Source organism: Scomber japonicus, chromosome 15, assembly GCF_027409825.1.
Source record: "Scomber japonicus isolate fScoJap1 chromosome 15, fScoJap1.pri, whole genome shotgun sequence".
Lineage (NCBI taxonomy): Eukaryota > Metazoa > Chordata > Actinopteri > Scombriformes > Scombridae > Scomber > Scomber japonicus.
In genome coordinates, this window is record NC_070592.1 from 29,386,673 (window position 1) to 29,405,939 (window position 19,267).

Consider the following 19,267-nt stretch of genomic DNA (forward strand, 5'->3'; position numbering starts at 1 on the left):
AGGCTGTGGCTGGCAAATGGTTTGAATGTGTGATGCAAGGTTATCTATTGTATAGTTAGTATGAGAGACATGCATGGTAAGCAGATTAAATGACTTGAGAGTCAAATCAATGGCAAAACAGCTTATTTCTGAATTGCTGATTTGAATTAAATTAAATCTCCTAGTTTCAGGCCAGAAGGCAGTCTTTACATTTAAGAGTAGGCTTAGAGCTTTCCCTTTAGGGCCAGCCAGGCTTGCCTTGGACCAGCCCCTATGCTGCTATAAGCATAGACTGCTAAGGGATTTCCCATGATTCACTGAGCTCCTCTCTCCATCTTTACACATTACCATTGATGCATGTTACTCATCTGGCTTCTATTCCAGAATTATTATGCTTTCTTGTTTCACAGCTTCCTATGGATCATGGTTGTGGACAGTCTGGTTATATGAATTGCAAGCTCCCGTAGGTTGTGGACCCTAATGTGCCAGGATCCTGCTTGACGTCCATGCCTGCTATTAGTATTATTAGTCATATTTGTTTTCTAATTGTTGTTATTGTTGTTATTATTGCTTTTCTGTGTCTCTCCCTCCTCTCTCCTCCTCCCTCTTTCTCTCTCAACCCAACTAGTCAAGGCAGATAGCCTCCCACCTAGAGCCCAACTCTGCTGGAGGTTTCTTCCTGTTAAAGGAGAGTTTTTCCTTGCTGCTGTGTGCCAAGTGATTGCTCATGGAGGAATGTTGGGTCTCTGCAAAAATAAAGGTCTAGACCTGGTTTATGTGAAAAGTGCCCTGTGATAACTCCTGTTGAGATCTGACACTATATAAATAAAACTGAATTGAACTGACCCTTTACAATGCACAAAATCTCACAAAATTGTTTTTGTAGAAATTATTATTATAAGTATTACATTTGTATTGTTATTATTATAATAATTCATTATTTGTATTCATTTTATGAACACATGTTTGAAGCGGTCAGGATGCACTTTGCACCTATGTTCGAACTATTAAGCATTGCGATCACTATCACAATTAAGCCTAGGCGTGGCATGTCCTCTCTATCCCTTAATTACTTTCAGCATTATTGAGGTGGTACTGTAGGGCTGCTCAGCCAATGTAGACAGATCTAACATTTACAGAATGTTAGATCAAAGTGAGGTCATTGACAGGCATTGTGCTTAACATGATCAAATTTGGTAGGTGACATGTAAAGGCCTCTGCTATGCTAAATGGCAATGCTTTTTAGTTTTCATGGAGCGTCCTTGATGTGGCATGTGGGTCAATTTTGCACAAAATATTTGTTTGGGCATTAAAGTTGTTATGTCTCAATATTGTCATATCTGCCTCTAGATTTCTCATGCCTGAGCACATCTACATGTCAACACGGAGAGAAAGTCATAGTGCTGACAGTAACTTTCCTGTTATGTTTTAATCCATTCAACATGGACGTTTTCCATATTGGAAATCTACAGCAGGTGTGAAGGCCAAAAAGCAATAACAGAAACTTATAGCCAGAAATGTTACAGAGCCTGTGTCTGAAAAGCATTCTGGAATATCCATATCAGCCAACAACAGACATTTCTCAAAGACTAACTCTGTCATCACGGCCCCAGGTTTTATGTTTCTCTTCCAGCTCCAGGTTCTGCATGTTAATGTGCTGATCTTGGAAAAAAAGGTTACAAAATAGCAACCCTGCCATCATCATCACCCTGCAGCTTTATGGGTTCTTGCTGAGATTGTCACAGCCTTTTTTTCGGTATTTAAAGACAGCGCTGTTATGTGTCTGTCTGGATGTCTGTCCCTATCATTGAGCTTCCACTGGCCGTTGCTGTCCTGCAGTTTGTCAGTGTTTGGCAAATGTTATCTCCATTTTCCACACTCACCTCCTCTGCCACATTCAATCGTTTTTTCGAATCCTGTGAGCAACTTTCCTGAAATTCAAACTCAGACTGTTTGTCCTCTGTGGAGTTACAGGAATACTCATGTTATAATGGCAAAGGCATGCTGAAGCTGACACACGCTGTTAATTGCAATTAAATCCCTAAATGGCAGGGAATAGTTGCTGTTAGTTAACACCCTTGTCAGCTGGCATTTTGAACACACCCACTCACACGAACTCATGATGTGACTGAGGAGGCTGTCTTTGGGAGAAGACCTGTTGAATATTTTCACCTCTCAGAGCAGAGTGGCATGGCTCTGGTTTCTCGGCTACACCCACTGGGCTGGTATTTAAGCCTGTTTCTCCTCCCAGGCCTCATCAGTCTGCTGCAGGGAGAACAACAAGAGTGAGCCTCCCGCCACAGGAACCAGAACTACTAAGTGGACTGCAGCTCAACGAGAAACATGTCTGTGGAAACTTCAGTCACATTCTGTCTTCTTCTGCTTATGATCTCATCGGTAAGTTTTATTTTTAACAAATGTTCTGTAATAATGAAGTCATGGTAGGTTTGTGATATTGTGCTGCTTTGGAAATATACAAGTGCATTTTAGTCAGCATGTGAGATATGATACCAGGGTGTAGTAGCACATCAGAAAGAGCTGCTAAATCTGTTCAGTCACAGTCTAACCTGCAGCTAATACTCAAAAATATTTTTCCTCATTATTTCCCATCTGCTGCTGTCATGTTTTCCTCCAAACCTGCTCCCTGTCTGCTGCTGTCTGAGTACAGTGGGACGAAAACAAAACATGGAAAATGTTCATTGGTCCATGTGATCACAGTGTGGTGTCGCCATCTTGTGGCATTCTGCGCAATCACTAAACCAGAACAAAACAATAACAGTGTGATTGGTGAAGGCATCAATATCTGTGCTATAACCAAGTACCTGCTCCCCATGCCGACAACATCTCACATTATATGGTGCACATATTGATATATTCATATTTATTTCACTTTATATGGTGCATTGTAAATGTTACACTTGCCACAGCCATGAAGGTTGTATTTCTGCATCTCTTGTGATTTTTATATGTTTTCCTGATTGAGCTTTGCTGCACAGTCAGCCAAAATCACTGTGGGGCACAAGGGCAGAACTGCCTTTGCTCTGTAGCCTCATGTTCCCAAATTACAGATGTACTCACATGACTGGATGGAGTCATGAAGTGCACCCAACAATGATGCTAGTCAGAGTTGAAACAGACTTGAATCTTTCAAGCAGGCAGAGAGGCCAGTGAAACTCTGACATATTTCCCTAACCCCTAATCAGTAGGTTTAGAAGTGGTGAGAACAGTGAGGGGGTGCTTTATAAATGGCAGTTCAGAACGTCCACGATTATGGTTGTTTTTTGAATATTTTTTGGAGGTTAGTATTTTTTAGTGCTAAGATGACAGGGAACATATGAGGAAAAAGTAGGGCAGAGGCACTGTGGTCATGTAGCATGTGTCTTAGCCTGTAAAAAACAAAACAAAAACCCTACTACATTAAAACTACAGTAGTTGATTATTTGGCCACTTGGGGGCAGCACAATAACCTGTGAACACAATGCTGACATGTTATGCCTCATCAAGTTATGATAACAGAGAGCTGCTTATTTACATGTCCAGTAGACAGAACAAACATTTGCACTCCTTTGAGGTTGTGTTTTTCATTATTGGGTGTGTCTGCTGTCTGGGGCTGGGGAGAGAGTGTACAGTAGTTTCATTGGAGCTTTTTCACTGAAAACAGCTGCCTGCCACTACTGGAAACTAGTTTGATGAGAGCAGTGAGACTGAACTCAACAAGATGTGAAACCAAAATGATGATTATAAAAACATCAGTAGAGCTGAGTACTGCTGAGTTACACACAATCATTTGATTCATTGTTAATGTAAATATATTTATTAGTGCAGCTTAGGTTATAAATATATGGTGGTTGTGGTTCAAATCTGATATCATAGCACAGAATGTGTCCATGAAGAGCATCTTTGCATTGGCTTAGCATGTTACTAAATGCTTATAGTCACTCACTGTCTCATTCGTCAGCTGCTTAGCTACTAACTGACTAGTAACATCCAATAATATTCACACAGATGTAGTCTGTCGATTAGCTCATGTTATCACATGAGCTAATTGGGTTTGCTGCAATAGTTCCTATCACCACCTATCCCTAACCCTAACCCACCAAACTCCTCCTTATGTGCTTTATTTTTAATATTGATGATTTAACTAACATCATGTATGTTGATTAAGGAGGGTGTGTTGTCCCAGCAGAACTCAAAGACCACAACCTTTTCCACCAGGTTATGCAACCGCTATGCCCATTTGCTCTAAATGCTCAGTGCCTATGCTAAGTGTGTTTGAACTCAGATACAATGAGGGAAAGACTGTGAATCTTAGCAGATGGGATGCAAACCACACTCTCCAGCACCAACATCAGATACCATCCACTCCTAAGAGATAGCATCTCACTACTTTCAACATTGCTTTTCAGAAACAGCAGTTATTATAGCCCATGTGGTTATTTACTACTAGTAAGCAAAGGTTGACACAATCATTTGAACAAATGATTGGTGCTGTTGATGTTCTGCTGAGGACAGTCTGGTACATGGTGTCATAGCAGCATCCGGTGTCAAATAACATTTTACAATTTTGCTCTGTTATTACGTATACTTTCTCTGTTGTCTCTTCTGCTGGGTTTCATATATGAATGTGTGATGTGTGTTTGTTGCAGACAGTGGCTCAGGACTGCTCCAAGCCCTGTGCCTGCCCTGAAAACCCCCCACCCTGCTCAGTTGGGACCAGCCTGGTCCTGGATGGCTGTGGCTGCTGTAAGGTGTGTGCTAGGCAGCTGGGGGAGCCCTGCTCCCTGCTGGAGCCTTGCGATCATCACAAGGAGCTCTACTGTGACTACGCACTGCTGAGTGACACTGAGACTGGCATTTGCATAGGTAACATATCCTCCTTAAAACATACAGTACTGCGGTGCCAGTTTAGATCCATAAAGTAACTTTATTCATCTTTATACTGGTGAAACTTTTACAATCAGAATGTAATTTCTCATAATACTAATGTTATTTATATGATCCATTGTTCCTGTGGTATAGATTATATGAAACTGCAGAACACAGGAATGACAGGTGTACTGTTTAAAAAGACCTTGAAGCTTGAAATGTTGCCTTCACATTGTTAAGTATAAAGAAATGTGTACCATCTCTCCTTATTTGTATGCTACTTTTATATTGCACCTGTAACCAAGCTCTCTTCTTTTTTCTCAAATTTTAATATAGACTTTTCTATTTTTAGCACACATTTAATCTTTTATCTGTTCTGATATTAAAAGAAAACCTACAGGTTAGTTAAACATGTACCGTGGCAGTAATACTCCACACTATTGTATGTGAAATATGCTTTTTGAATCTTTGGATAACTGTAGTATTGCTGTAGCAGTGGAAATGTTCAGTGTAGTGTGTAAGAAAGGGTGAAGTGAGTCTGACTGTCTGTTAAACACAAGCACCGATCTTCTCTTACCTGCAATATATACTACTGCATATACTCAGATATCACTTAAACTCATTGTCAGTTGGAGATGAATTACTACCGTCCTAAATGTCCTAAATGTAAAAGCCATGCACACATATACTTCCTCTTCATTATGTACACATCTGCAATGTAATGCAATCCTATACAACAACTCTGCTATAAATTCTACATTTATGAAAGTTATACATTTTCAGTTTTTGCCAAGATTGTTTAATGTGATAATTCTCCTTGATGTTTTTAAGTAGTGATTTTAATAACATTGTCATTAACATAATTTGGGGTTGTGCAGAATTGTCCACTATTGACTTACTTACTCTTGATTTATTTTATTTGATCAAATAATTAAATTATTTACTTTTAAGAAGATGAAAAGATAAATAGCCAATTCTGTAATTTTACTCTTCAGATAGGAGTCTGTTCTATATTTTCTCATTAACAAACTGTGATGGTGTTTTATGCTGGCTTTGTGTCTACAGCTCAGGAGGGTCAGACGTGTGACCTGGGTGGAGTGATCTACCGCAGTGGAGAGTCCTTTCAGCCCAGCTGTAAGCACCACTGCGTGTGTATGAACGGAGAGATCGGCTGTGTTCCCACATGTGCCAGTGATGTCTGGCTGCCCACCCCTGACTGCCCGTACCCACGACGCATCCACATCCCTGGGAAATGCTGTGAGGAGTGGGTGTGTGACGAGACACCTCAGGAACACCACTACCAGTCAGTGATGGCCGGTCAGTGTTATCTCTGTCACATCAACATCTTCTTTCATTCTACTTAGATTTGTTTTTTCTTCAGATTAAGTCATCACCATTAGAGTGTCAGCCTTTACTGTTGAACAGTTTGATTTCATTTTAATCATTTGTGCCCTTAATTCATTGTTTCAATTTGTTCTCCCAATACATGAAACCTTCCTTCATACTTTATTCCCTTTTGGTGAGGAAATTTTGGCACTTTTGTCCTGTCTGGATACAGAAATGATTTGTTTTTGTTGGATATGCTGAAAATTCAGTTTACATCACCTAGGAAACTTTGATGGGCATTATTTGGTGTTTCACAAATCAAACAATTGATTAATTAAGAATATGTAATGAAATAACTGTTGCAGCTCTGATATTACAGTTAGCAAGTTTTCAAGTTTTTCAGATCAAATCTATTTGGTCATATCAAATCAGAGCAGAAAACCTTCAGCTTGTGTCTAGAATTGTTCCTTCTGTATTCAGTTCCGTTGAGATTAGAGCTGAAATGATTAGCCAAATATTCAAAAAGTTAATCATCTGAAAATGATGTGCCAGCTCATGTAATGTGAAGATCTTCTGCTTGGGTGTTGGCCTGTTAGTTGAATAAAACAAGACATTTGAGGATGTTGCCTTGGGCTTATAATGGATAATTTCATAATTCTTGATCCTGAATGATTAACTAATGAAACAATTGTCAGATTAATGGATGAAACAAAGTGACAATAATCATTAGTTGTAGCCCCACTTCAGAAATCCCTCTTACATGCCTGGATCATGTCCTGATCACAACAACAATTTAGGGAACTGACATGTATTCACTGTATTAAAGTAGAATTATCTGCAACAAATGTAAAGCCAACACAACCACCTAACAAAAAAAAAACTTGAAGTCAGAGAAAAACATTGTACCATATGGAGAACAGGTCAAAATGCCCGAATATCAGGACCCCATCTGAGTCAGTCATTTATTCTATATTTCTCTAATTTCTTTTGGAAATCTAGATGTTTTAACGTGGATGTTAATGTTTCTCCACTTCTTACAGGAGCTTCTCAGATTCATCCCTTGCCTTCTTCAAATCCGGTCTTCAGACAAGTGTCCTCTCATGAGCCGGTAGCAGAGAGTCCCAGAGATAACTGCATAGTCCAGACTACAGAGTGGAGCGAGTGCTCAGCCACCTGCGGCATGGCCGTCTCATCCCGCATCACCAACGACAACCAGCACTGCCAGCTGGAGAGGCAAACCAGAATCTGCATGGTCCGACCCTGCAACAGCCAGCAGGACAAAGACATCAAGGTCAGTGAACTTCTCTCCAGCTTACACTGAAATACAAGGCCCTACTGTTCTAATGTAAACCCTCACACTGGGTTCAGATTCCCTGTGGAAGTTTGGGTTAAATATAGAAATGAAGTTCTACAGCAAACAAAGCTATATTCAGGTTTTGTTCAGCAGAATAATTTACAAGTCAAACTTCAACATGAACAAGCATGCATCATTACACTTACTGCATGCTAACAGAGGAAGAACTTATCATGCTACAGTTCCTTTGTCAGCCAGCCGTTACTCTCAGGCTGCCTCTTACATAAATGATTGAAGAATTAGGGGATGTTTATCATCCGATGCACACCACAGGATATGTTGTGAAATGTAATGCAAGAAGCATCATGAGACAACAAAAAGAATGTGTAATAAAAAAGAGGACAATTCTCTACAAAAAATCATCAAGAAAGTTTTTAATCCAGATGGTTTGGGTCTTGACTCTTTGTGTGATGGTTTTGAGACAGTAGAAGTAGAAGGTCTTTTCATCATATGCTTGTAACTGATTTGGGTAAAAATCCACAGTCCTCCTTCTGTGTAAAAATGTAGTTAAAAGTTGATCTATGTTTCAACGTTACAGTGTTTTTAGTAGCAAAGTCTTTTTGTTACTATACTTCCACCACAGAGAAACAGGAAACACTAAGAGGGAATTTGATGCTAAACAGACTGTAAATGTGTCAGGTATCACTTGATATGACTAACTCACACTGCTGAAGCTCAATAGAAGCTGATCAGAGACTTTAAATGACTGTGTGGACTCACTGTGGATTTTTTCTTCCATCACTTCACATTGAAAGCACATTTAAAGGAGATATTTTAATAGTCAGTATGAACAGGAGGAATGATTACAGAGAGGAAAAACATCTTTACTGTTCTCCTGACTGCTGGTTTAGAACACATTTTTTAAATCTTGATTGGTGCTATATGAATAAAATTGAATTGAATTGTATTGTATCTAGTGTTTTTGCCATGCTATGTTTCTGGGGAAGTAATGTCAGTAACTTGGTGAGTCCACCACTTCAAATTAGAATGTCTTGACAAATATTGTATGCATTGACATGGAATTTTTGGATGAATCCTAATGACTTCAGTGACCTAGTGATTATTCATCTAGCACCACCATGTAGTTGACTTTTTTATTTTTGAATGAAAAATCAAGACAACAGATTGATTGACATCCAGGTCCCCAGAAGATAAAGCCTATTTATCTAGCATTCAGTGTCAGTGTCTAAAAACAAACACAGATTTCCAGGGCATTAATAATAAGCATCCGAATAATGAGTGATGTAGCATTACTATACATGCTGACACATCATTTCTGTCCCACAGAAGGGTAAGAAATGTGTCCGGACACCAAAGGCCCAGCGGGGGATGCGTTTCGAGCTGTCGGGCTGCTCCAGCACCAGACTATACAAACCTAAGTTCTGTGGCGTCTGCACCGACAACCGCTGCTGCACACCTCATACCACCATCACTGCAGAAGTGGAGTTCCGCTGTCCAGAGGGAGACGTCTTCACGAAGAAGATGATGTTCATCAAGACATGCTCCTGCCATTATGACTGCCCACGAGATAACGACATCTTCCTAGCATCCAACACGCGGAGGATGATTGGTGACTATGACAATGACATGTGACGCGCAGGTCAAATACACAAATCAGGACCATCTGAGGACCTTTTTGCATTGACTGCACCATTCCCACAACTCTACCCTCAACCCTGACCACTGCACGCCTAACCTTTGATCTAACCTAGCCTTTAAGTACGATGAATGTTCTTGCTGCATATTTGGTTTAGAAGAAGTCGAAAAGACGAGTAGTGATCAAGCCAGACTTCATGTTGCTATGAGATGTGAAAACAATGCTCACACAGTAGTCAAATCCAGAAAATCTGAAAGAACTCATCAGCAGCTGTCTGTCTCTTCTGCTCCTGGCTAAACCAATCAAGTTTAGACACTAAAAGAGGTGATTCTCTTCTTATGTTTAGTTGATGTTAAAATGTAGCTGTAAGTCCCTATAATTTCTGACCAGTCCACCATTGATGGTACACTGATGCATTCTGGTGGACAGACGCACTGACGAAGAAATGTAAGGACACATATCAGATCTTATAATGCATATATTGATTGATTGATTGATTGATATACAGTTTATTTTTCTGAATCAAAAGATAAACTCACCCTGGTACCAAATGTTTGGTGTTAGTAAATCAGAGTAAGAGACAGCCCCATGGTTTAGGTCAAGAGTATTGTAGCTAAAGAGGCAATAATAAATATGTGGAAAAATAATCACAGCTCAAAGGTTCACTTTCTAGTCTTCTGTAATGTAATAGCAGGTGGTTGAACAGTATATGAGGTGAGTCCAACTCTCAGGCCATGTGACCCAACTGAGGGTCATGTGGTTGAAACCTCTCAAAAGATAATAAGTGCACATTTGAGTTTAGATTATGTTATGCATAGTATTTTTGAAGATCAAGAATGAATTTCCATGCTCAGAGATTAGTATGTAAGACCAGAATACATTGTAGCCATGTTGAGACTCAGGCATAGTATTCAACATATTGAGCATGTTGCTGCTTTAGATATTTAAAAACATTAGACTTACTTTCCTGACTTTCTGTCTTGACTCTCTTTAGGTTGGTAACTCCAGAGATAATGGCCTTCGAACTGTTTTCTTCAAAATGTTTCAATTCTTGTGTTGACAAATGGTACTTCTGATTTTGTTTAAGTTTGTAGTAAGGAGTCATGGATTAAAATTTGAATGTATATTTAATATGTAAATGGTTGTTATGTGTTGGTCAGAACCTTTGTATCAGTAAATATGACAGAGGTGAAAGAAAGTGGACCTACACTATGATGATATTATGAGCATTATTTGTTATCTTGAGATATTAGGATAATTGAGTTGTTCTCTTGACTAAAATAATACTATTGGATAAAGATAATTAGGATGACCCCAACAGAAGAGTCCTAAAGTCAGCAAACGGATTGAGTAATGTCACCTATATAAGTATATCTGTCTGAATTTAGACAGCTACAAGGATGCTGTCTAAAACATTGAGGTACAAGTGGAAACAATCTGCAATGAAATATTTAACTAAGAGATTAGAAAATGTAATATGACAACACACTTATCTTTGGGATGTGTTTTTTACTCTTTTATTTGGACATTAATATGCCTCCTCAGACTATGGAGGCGAATCCTTGACCACTGATGAGTTGTTCAGTGTCCATCATATTTGTCCATCCTGACAGTATGGTCTAAAGACCAGCAGATTAAAGAAAAACATGTATCATGACTAAGAAATTGCTGTTTCTTCAATTATTTACTGTTTATTTAAAAAAAAACAACGATCGGACGCATTTGGCATTGACATATTTACGTTGTGTAAATACTGTAAGACTGTGTACAGTTTTGTACTATAATTTATGCAACTTGTTTAACACAGTATTGTAGTTGTATAACTGTATCATGTTGTTTTGTTTTTTTCACTGTAACCACCTGACTAAGATACTAGTGAGTTCTTGTCTGTTGCACTTTTGCCTCTTTTCCAATAAACAAAGTATATTTTTATAGATACACTTGATGTGCATCTTGTTCCTGCGGCTGAAAATAGAAAGTGTGGAGATGGTTGTGCTTGTTCCTGTCAGTTATCCAGCTCCAAAAACAGCAGCTGTGAATTTCAGATGAAACAGCACAGCAGCAGACTCAAGTGTTATGTAAGAAGTCGAGCTGCAGGCAGTGATACAAAGGCCAGGCTCCTGTTTGGATGTTCAGACATGCAAGAAGAAAAGCTCATTCAGTTTGAAGGGTTGGATGTCATGTTTCTAAAGAATTTCTATACAGAATTTTAAACAACAAAAGTGGTAAATTTGCATGACCAAAGTACAATATCCACACAGCCAGAGTTAGTGCAATACTGCAGTTACTGCATTATTACATAATCTACTGGTGAACACTGAAATCACAGACTAAAACAACAGCCACACGTCAATGTGCTGGAACCTTTTGAGTGAATGAAACAAGCGGGGGGGGGGGGGGGGGGGGGCTGTGTGTAGAAGGATGGCTGTTCAGTGTGGTGGTGTGACATTTTGCAAGATCATAATCTATTCTCATTAACAAATTTCATACAGAGCGGGAGATTTTGAACAGAGAAGTCTAAAATCTGACCTCTAACGTTTCATTCTCCATCTTGTGGTTCTGGTTTTGAAGAAGGACTCTTCTATATAAAAATATGAATTCTCTCAGTTTATACCATGTTTATATCAGTTTTCATTATAAATAGATGTGGCAGTTACTTTCTTTAATAATGCATTAATTGTTCCGTGTATATGACTGCACACTAAAAATCACACATTTTATCCAATTTGGTTTAATCTAACACCAGCACAACTCCTCCTTAGCACCCCTCCTACACACAGAGCATTTGTTTACTAGATCAGAACCACAAGCACACCATGGTACTGCTGTGTGTCATCAAAAACAACCCAAATAAACCAGATTTGGACCACATCTGGACCACAGTTCATTTTTATTCTGGCTCTGTTCTGGCCCACATTCCATATCCTCATCCAGACCACATAGCCAAATGGAATGATTGGCATTTGGGTACTCTGCTCCTGTTTGCCAGATTTGGGCCACAAGAAAACCATAGTAACGTTGCGTGTCAACCAAAAACAACCCAAATAAACCACATCTGGCCCACATCTGGACTACAGTTAATTTAAATTCTGGTCTTGACTCCATATCCTTATCCGGCCCATATATCACATGGAATGATGGTATTTAGGCCTCTGTTTGCCAGATCTGGGCCACAAGCAAACCATAGCAATGCCATGTGTCAACCAAAAACAACCAAAGAAAAAAACAGATCTAGTCCACATCTGGATTGCAGTTCATTCTTATTCTGGCCCTGATCCGGCCCACATTCCATATCCTCATCCAGCCCACGTAACCACATGGAACGATGGTATTTGGGCAGTCTGCTCCTGTTTACCAGATTTGGGCCACAAGCAAACCATAGCATTACTGCATGTTAACCAAAATAACCAAATAAACCAGATCTGGCACACATCTGGGCTACAGTTTTTACATTTTTATTCTGGCCAAGACCTGGCTTACATTCCATATCCTCATCTGGCCCAACTGTGTACTATACTCAACAAGTTTGAGCCTTAACTCACACAATATAAAACATTGTAAGTCAACTGACTGTAGCATATGCAAGCTCTGGCTATGCACCTTTGTGTTTGTGCTGTACAGCACATGTATAAAAAAACAAGATTTCCATCAAGATGCATGTTAAAATATTCAAAAAACAAATAATTTAAAAAAAAAAAACTAAAATGAACACAGATAATTCAAGATCTTTTGGTTGATGGTTTTCTCAATGGCTTGGGGTCCAAGATTACCAGGGTCACACCACATTTAGTATACCTCTGTGTAGTAGCTTACACATGCTGAATGACTTGTGACTGATAGTTGCTTTTTTAGTTGCATATAGGAACAGGGTTTTTTTTCCATTTTTAGTAATAGGGCTGCATGGATCTGCAACTGACATGGGCCAAGACACAATCCAGTGCCCATACTGCATTTTGGAAGAAGGAAAGTCAATGACTTGTGTCCTTTCCCAGCTAATCCCTTTAAGTGCTTTGTCAAGGCTAATTTGAGCAAATCTTTCAGGAATTTCTGCTTATTTGATAGTGACAGTATAGAAAGACAGAGAAAGCTAGGGGGCAGAGAGGGGATGACATGCAGTAAGGACCTGGCCCAGATTCAAACCCAGGTTGCTACGGTCTTAGCCTTGATACGTGGAAGTCAATGAAACACTGGGGTCTTTATTTTCATTGTAAACATTCCTTGAGATGTGCCAATGCTGTAATGAAGCTTTGAAGCACCCAGTCAGAGAATTAATCAATGAAAAACAATCTATTGATGGGCTCAGCATTTTGCAAATAAGCACCTGGAGGAGATAGAAAACCCAAAACAATCAAATGTGGGTCATTCATGAGCTTTACTGCCAGTGCCAGACAGAAAGTCTGTGCCACAATATCTAACAGATGCCATGATGTTTTAAAACAAAAGTAGAACATGATTGAACGGGGACCCAGCATGAGGTGAGGTCAGGCCAGGATCCTTTGCTGCACATGTAATCCTCTACCCAGTATTTTCTGGCTCTCTTCACTGTGCCTGACTAAAGCAGAAAAGTCTAAAAGAACACTGATTGTTTAGCATTAGGAAACATCACAAAAATGTTCCTAAATAGACTTGTCATCCCTACAAACCCCAAATAACCCTATCCCAAATCATAGGGTCGGCAAATCCACAATTGATATGTCACATGTAGGCCTCTTCAGCCTCATATCTGGATTGGCCAGTACCAATTTTGTTGCATCTTTACCTATAATTGGCTCAATATTGTGCAACCATATTTGAGCCATATTTACCATTTTAAGTGTGGGACATAGTAGGCTCATACCAGCAGCGTAACATCATGGTGATAGGCCCCGGAGTGCCCCGACCCCCACCCTAAACACAAGCGCACACACACGCTTGGACACACACACACGAGAGAACTCGAGAGAACTGCTATTGTCACCATGTAGGCTAACATTACAGGCGACTGGCCACACACTCATCCTGGACAGCAGCCGAAGCTCCATATCAACACTTATCTAACAGACTGTCCTGACCTGGGCTCAAACTACCACTTCCTGATGATGTCTCCAAACTATCAAACATTCAAATATAGCCAACAGTAACAAAGCTACACAAAGATATCTTGCACAGTATGTCCATAAGCATAACCATCAAGAAAAACACAGCTCATTATATGCCTTACAAAAACACAGCATTAATGAATGGATGTGGCACCTATATCACACAATCATATGAGGTTAAAAGTACATTGCCATAGATTTAAATCCCACTAATTCCACTTCATAACAAAGAGAAGCTGTACTCGCTCAGAAGCTCATCTTATGGGCCTTGCACTCAGCAAAGTCATTTAAGACGCTGCTTAGGTCCGAAGTCCTCGCTCTGCTGTTGAGTCCAGAGAAAATCTGCTGTTCTCAATAGAGAGTATAGCCAGTCCACTGAGTCCAGAGAAGCTCTGCTGTTCTCAATAGAGAGTATAGCCAGTCCACTGAGTCCAGAGAAGCTCTGCTGTTCTCAATAGAGAGTATAGCCAGTCCACTGAGTCCAGAGAAAATCTGCTGTTCTCAATAGAGAGTATAGCCAGTCCACTGAGTCCAGAGAAGCTCTGCTGTTCTCAATAGAGAGTATAGCCAGTCCACTGAGTCCAGAGAAGCTCTGCTGTTCTCAATAGAGAGTATAGCCAGTCCACTGAGTCCAGAGAAGCTCTGCTGTTCTCAATAGAGAGTATAGTCAGTCCACTGAGTCCAGAGAAGCGCTCTGCTGTTCTCAATAGAGAGTATAGCCAGTCCACTGAGTCCAGAGAAACTCTGCTGTTCTCAATAGAGAGTATAGCCAGTCCACTGAGTCCAGAGAAACTCTGCTGTTCTCAATAGAGAGTATAGCCAGTCCACTGAGTCCAGAGAAGCTCTGCTGTTCTCAATAGAGAGTATAGTCAGTCCACTGAGTCCAGAGAAGCACTCTGCTGTTCTCATAGAGAGTATAGCCAGTCCACTGAGTCCGGAGAAGCACTCTGCTGTTCTCATAGAGAGTATAGCCAGTCCACTGAGTCCGGAGAAGCGCTCTGCTGTTCTCATAGAGAGTATAGCCAGTCCACTGAATTCATTTATGGAGCTAGCTGGCAAGCTACCGCTAGCCTCTGACGGCACGCTAGCTTTTGCCTGGGTTGCCTGGGTTTGAGTAAAAAACATGTCTAATTTGGTCATTTTAACTTTACCCTCATCCTGCTTCTTTCTTTTCTTCCTCTTTTGCGCGCTGCTTTTTTGTTTGGGCTTGCTAAACATGATACTACGTTTTCTAGTTAACTTTCATCCACTTGCTTTTTTTCCTGCTGAAAGGAGACACAACTACGTCACGTCATCGCGACTCATCATGACTGACAGCTATCAAGGTGATTGGACAAATGATCATTTCCTCCTCCCATACCAGCCACTCAGCGTTAGCCTGCCTTACTGACCCGCCCCAAGCTATTTCATTCACAAAAACAATACAGCTGCTGGACAGCTGCTTTTTTTTTCTTCCTTCAAGGGCTCTTGACGGCGTCTGGGCCCCGGTGCAGCTGGACCAATTGCACCGTCAATATTTACGCCACTAGCTCATACCCTCATTAGCCAGTGCTGACTGTGCTGTACAATTGTCAAAAGTGGTCCAAATTAGTTTTTTTTGGGAACAAGCAAAATACCATCCCAGATGTCCTGTTCAACCATCAGGATAATTCTGACTACTGTAGACTTTCCTAGCCTGAAGCTTTGCAGATTACAAGGTGTTCAGCTGGAGCCTCATGGAAAGTTGTTGTCTGCCTGTTTTAAATGGGTGCAATCCTCTCAAGGAGCATGTCAAATGTTTGCCTATCCTGAAGTGATCCCTGAATATCTCTTCATCTAGTCTGAGCTCTTAAATGAGCTGATGGAACTTGTTATGCTCCTTACATTTAGCCTTTATGGGATGTGTGGTCTCCTTCTCCCTTCTCTGGTTGATCAAATATGGCACAAGCAACTTTTTTTCTTAATAGACCCCAGTGGTAGACCTACTATTTACTAGTTAGTCACTCAGCTCAATGATTCCGGTATGGGTCAGACCTGAGGCATAATTTCCTGTTTCAGAGCAGGATGTGGGGAACATTTTGGGGAACAGAGACGTCATGTGACCACACTTTAACTCTTTGTCGAGCCAACCCCACCTGTCCTGCAGTAACACCAGCAATTTCCACCATCACAGCTCACTTGACAGGCACGCCTACACAACTGTTACCTATTTCCTCATCAGCCCAATAATATTTATACTAGCCCATTTCCCCTCATTCCCTGCCAGGTTGAAGTGTGCCAGTAATATTGGTCCAAACTGTTTCCCCTGCCTGCTTTTTCAACCCTTTACTCATCTGCCTGTGCTCCTATTGGATAAGTCTGCTTGTTAGTGGCTTTTACTTGCCTTCTACCTCAACTAAATTTAAACTTTTGTCCAACTGCTTGTCTGTGAGTCGTGCTTTGGAATCCGAAGTGTGATGATGGTGAGGCTGTGGGTTTACCAGAGGAGTGTTTATTTTCCCTCCTGGCTTCACTATTCTGCATCCATAGGGAGGATCTGGTGCAGGCTGTGTGTGTGTGTGTGTGTGTGTGTGTGTGTGTGTGTGTGTGTGTGTGTGTTAAGGGTGGATGTTGTTGATGGACACCAGTTCTGCTGCAGTACTGCTCCCCTCAGCTGCAATAGTGTACAGACTGGCAGGTAGCCAGAGCATTTTAAGAATATGCCTGTGTGTGTTTGACTGGAGCTAAATAGCCAGCCTGATGAGTGTGTGGAGACTTCACATATGCCATATTATTTGTGTGTGTGTGTGTGTGTGTGTGTGCGGGTGTTTTTGTGTGTGTGTGTGTGTGTGTGTGTGTGTTCGTGTGTGCGGGTGTGTGTGTTTATGTGTGTGCGGGTGTGTTTTTGTGTGTGTGTGTGTGTGTGTGCGTGTGTGTTTTTGTGAGTGTGTGTTTGTGTGTGTGTGTGTGTGTGTGCAGCTGTAATTGGGTTATAATACAATTCCGAAATAGTAACATTTAAAAAATATAAAATAATGCAGCAAATATGATTACATTAGAGCATGATTACTTCTACAACTATATTCCGTTCATAATTTGAAGGCTGTATCGCTACTTCCGGTATAACTGTGGCAACTTGGCGAATCATTTCCTCAGCCCCAGGCGGCCACTCCTCCGCGGTTCCGCGGTGCTTGACAGAGCGGTGAGGAGAGGTAAGCTACTGGTGATGATGGACTGATATTAGCAGGGATCCAACCAGCTGAGGCGGATGGAAAAGATCAACATCAGTCTGCGGAGAAGAGGAGCAGAGCAGCTGTCAAGCTCTCAGGTGCAGTTACCTCTCCACCAGCTGAACATTTTGTGCTGCTGTCTCATATTCTACTGTATCATACTTTCATGTGTAACTGCTGCAGTAGTTGGATGTATTATTAGATTCTTTAAGGGGAGCCAGTAAAATGTTTTTCATATTCTTGTGAGCTATATAGATTAGCCTATTGTCACATCTGTGTGTTTTCGGACTGTTGACAAACAGTTAAAAATAGTGTAGAGCTATAGAGAATACATAATCCAGTAATCTGTCACTGTGTTACTAATGTAGAAGGATTTAGCCCTGAAATATTTTACCTAACTCCATTAAAAAATCTATTATTAGATATTTTTCAAATCCTTATCATAATGAATCACCTGGTCATTCTGGTAAAACTGGCCCACACTTATTGCAGTATTATGTTAATGAAATAGAACAATGTAAAATAAATCCCTCAACTTTAAGAATTGCAGGTGAGTGTAAATAATGTGTTATTATGATTATTGTGATAAGGCTTGCTGTAGATGTTGGGTGTATGTGCAGCTCAACTGTGGCTCCAGCAGTAGATTAATGCCTGAAGTCATTCAGTGAGCAGACAGCAGAATGTAAGGGTGCTGTTGTGGCCTGTCACCCACACAGCCTCCCTGTTCTCTCTCTCTCTCTCTCTCTCTCTCTCTCTCTCTCTCTCTCTCTCTCTCTCTGTGTGTGTGTGTGTGTGTGTGTGTGTCCATGATCCCATAGCACATCACTGTCTGCATAGAGACAGAGCCTAGGCTTCCCACTGTTTGTGCAAACGTAAGCACTGCAGACATCAGAACGGGAATCCTGTGAGTCACACTGAGCAGAATTTTTTTTTTTTTTACTGGTGATTATGATGAAAACCCAGCCTACCCTGCGTAAGTTACATTACTGCTACACAGTTACTAACAATACAGTAGAATAATCTGAATAAACCGTGTCCCACTTCAGAGGCTGGATCCTTCACTATGAATGTTTCTTCTTCAAGGAGCTGAAGGCTAGAGTCAAACGTATGTTGTTAAGTGTGATTAAATCACCCTCTGCTCCCTCCTTGCTATGTTGAGTTTTGGCATCATACACAGCAATTGTACTTGATGGTAAATGGTAAATGGACTGTACTTATATAGCGCCTTTCTAGTCTTTGCGACCACTCAAAGCGTTTTACATTACAATCATTCACCCTTTCACACACATTCATACACTGATGGCAGGAGCTACCACGCAGGGTGCCAACCTGCTCATCAGGAGGGAATCTAATCATTCATTCACATTCTTAAAACATCCATACCCTGTGTGCCTCGGCCCAGTTACAAATGAACCTAGACCACTCATTTTGGTGATGCTTGAATCATTGTCTATGTTAAAATATATACTAAGGTGAAATCACAAGTTTACCAACTCATCCACTGATTAGGATCAGGTTTCAAAATGCCCAAAACCTGCTCCTCCTCCTTCTAAAAAGGGCAGGTGACAATGACAACATGATAATAAAAAGGTTACACATACTTTAGGTTACTATAGATATTATATATGACTATTACACAAACACAAGGCGTATAAAAACGTGAAGATTGAACTTTGTCTTCTGCCAAAGGGAAGAAATCTGAACTCAAAATGAAGAGTGTGAGCTGGACCTGATACCATTCATACCTGATAAGATGCTTTTCATAGATCATTTGGTGACACCCATAATGCTAGATATTAACAAGCTTACGACAAGGATGTTGACCTTAAATAAAGGGTTTGGAAGATTAAGATTAAGATACAGATTACTAGTTACCCCG

At 40.6% G+C, this 19,267-nt stretch overlaps 1 protein-coding gene across 1 annotated transcript; it reads left to right on the plus strand.

The window, feature by feature from the left end:
- Nucleotides 1-2,322: 2,322 nt before the first annotated feature.
- ccn2b (cellular communication network factor 2b) lies at nucleotides 2,323-9,118 on the plus strand. The gene is made up of 5 exons (XM_053334167.1): nucleotides 2,323-2,376; nucleotides 4,626-4,842; nucleotides 5,911-6,162; nucleotides 7,215-7,462; nucleotides 8,813-9,118. The coding sequence occupies exons 1-5, from the start codon at nucleotides 2,323-2,325 to the stop codon at nucleotides 9,116-9,118; spliced, it is 1,077 nt and encodes a 358-aa protein (XP_053190142.1).
- The last annotated feature ends 10,149 nt before the right edge of the window (nucleotides 9,119-19,267 follow it).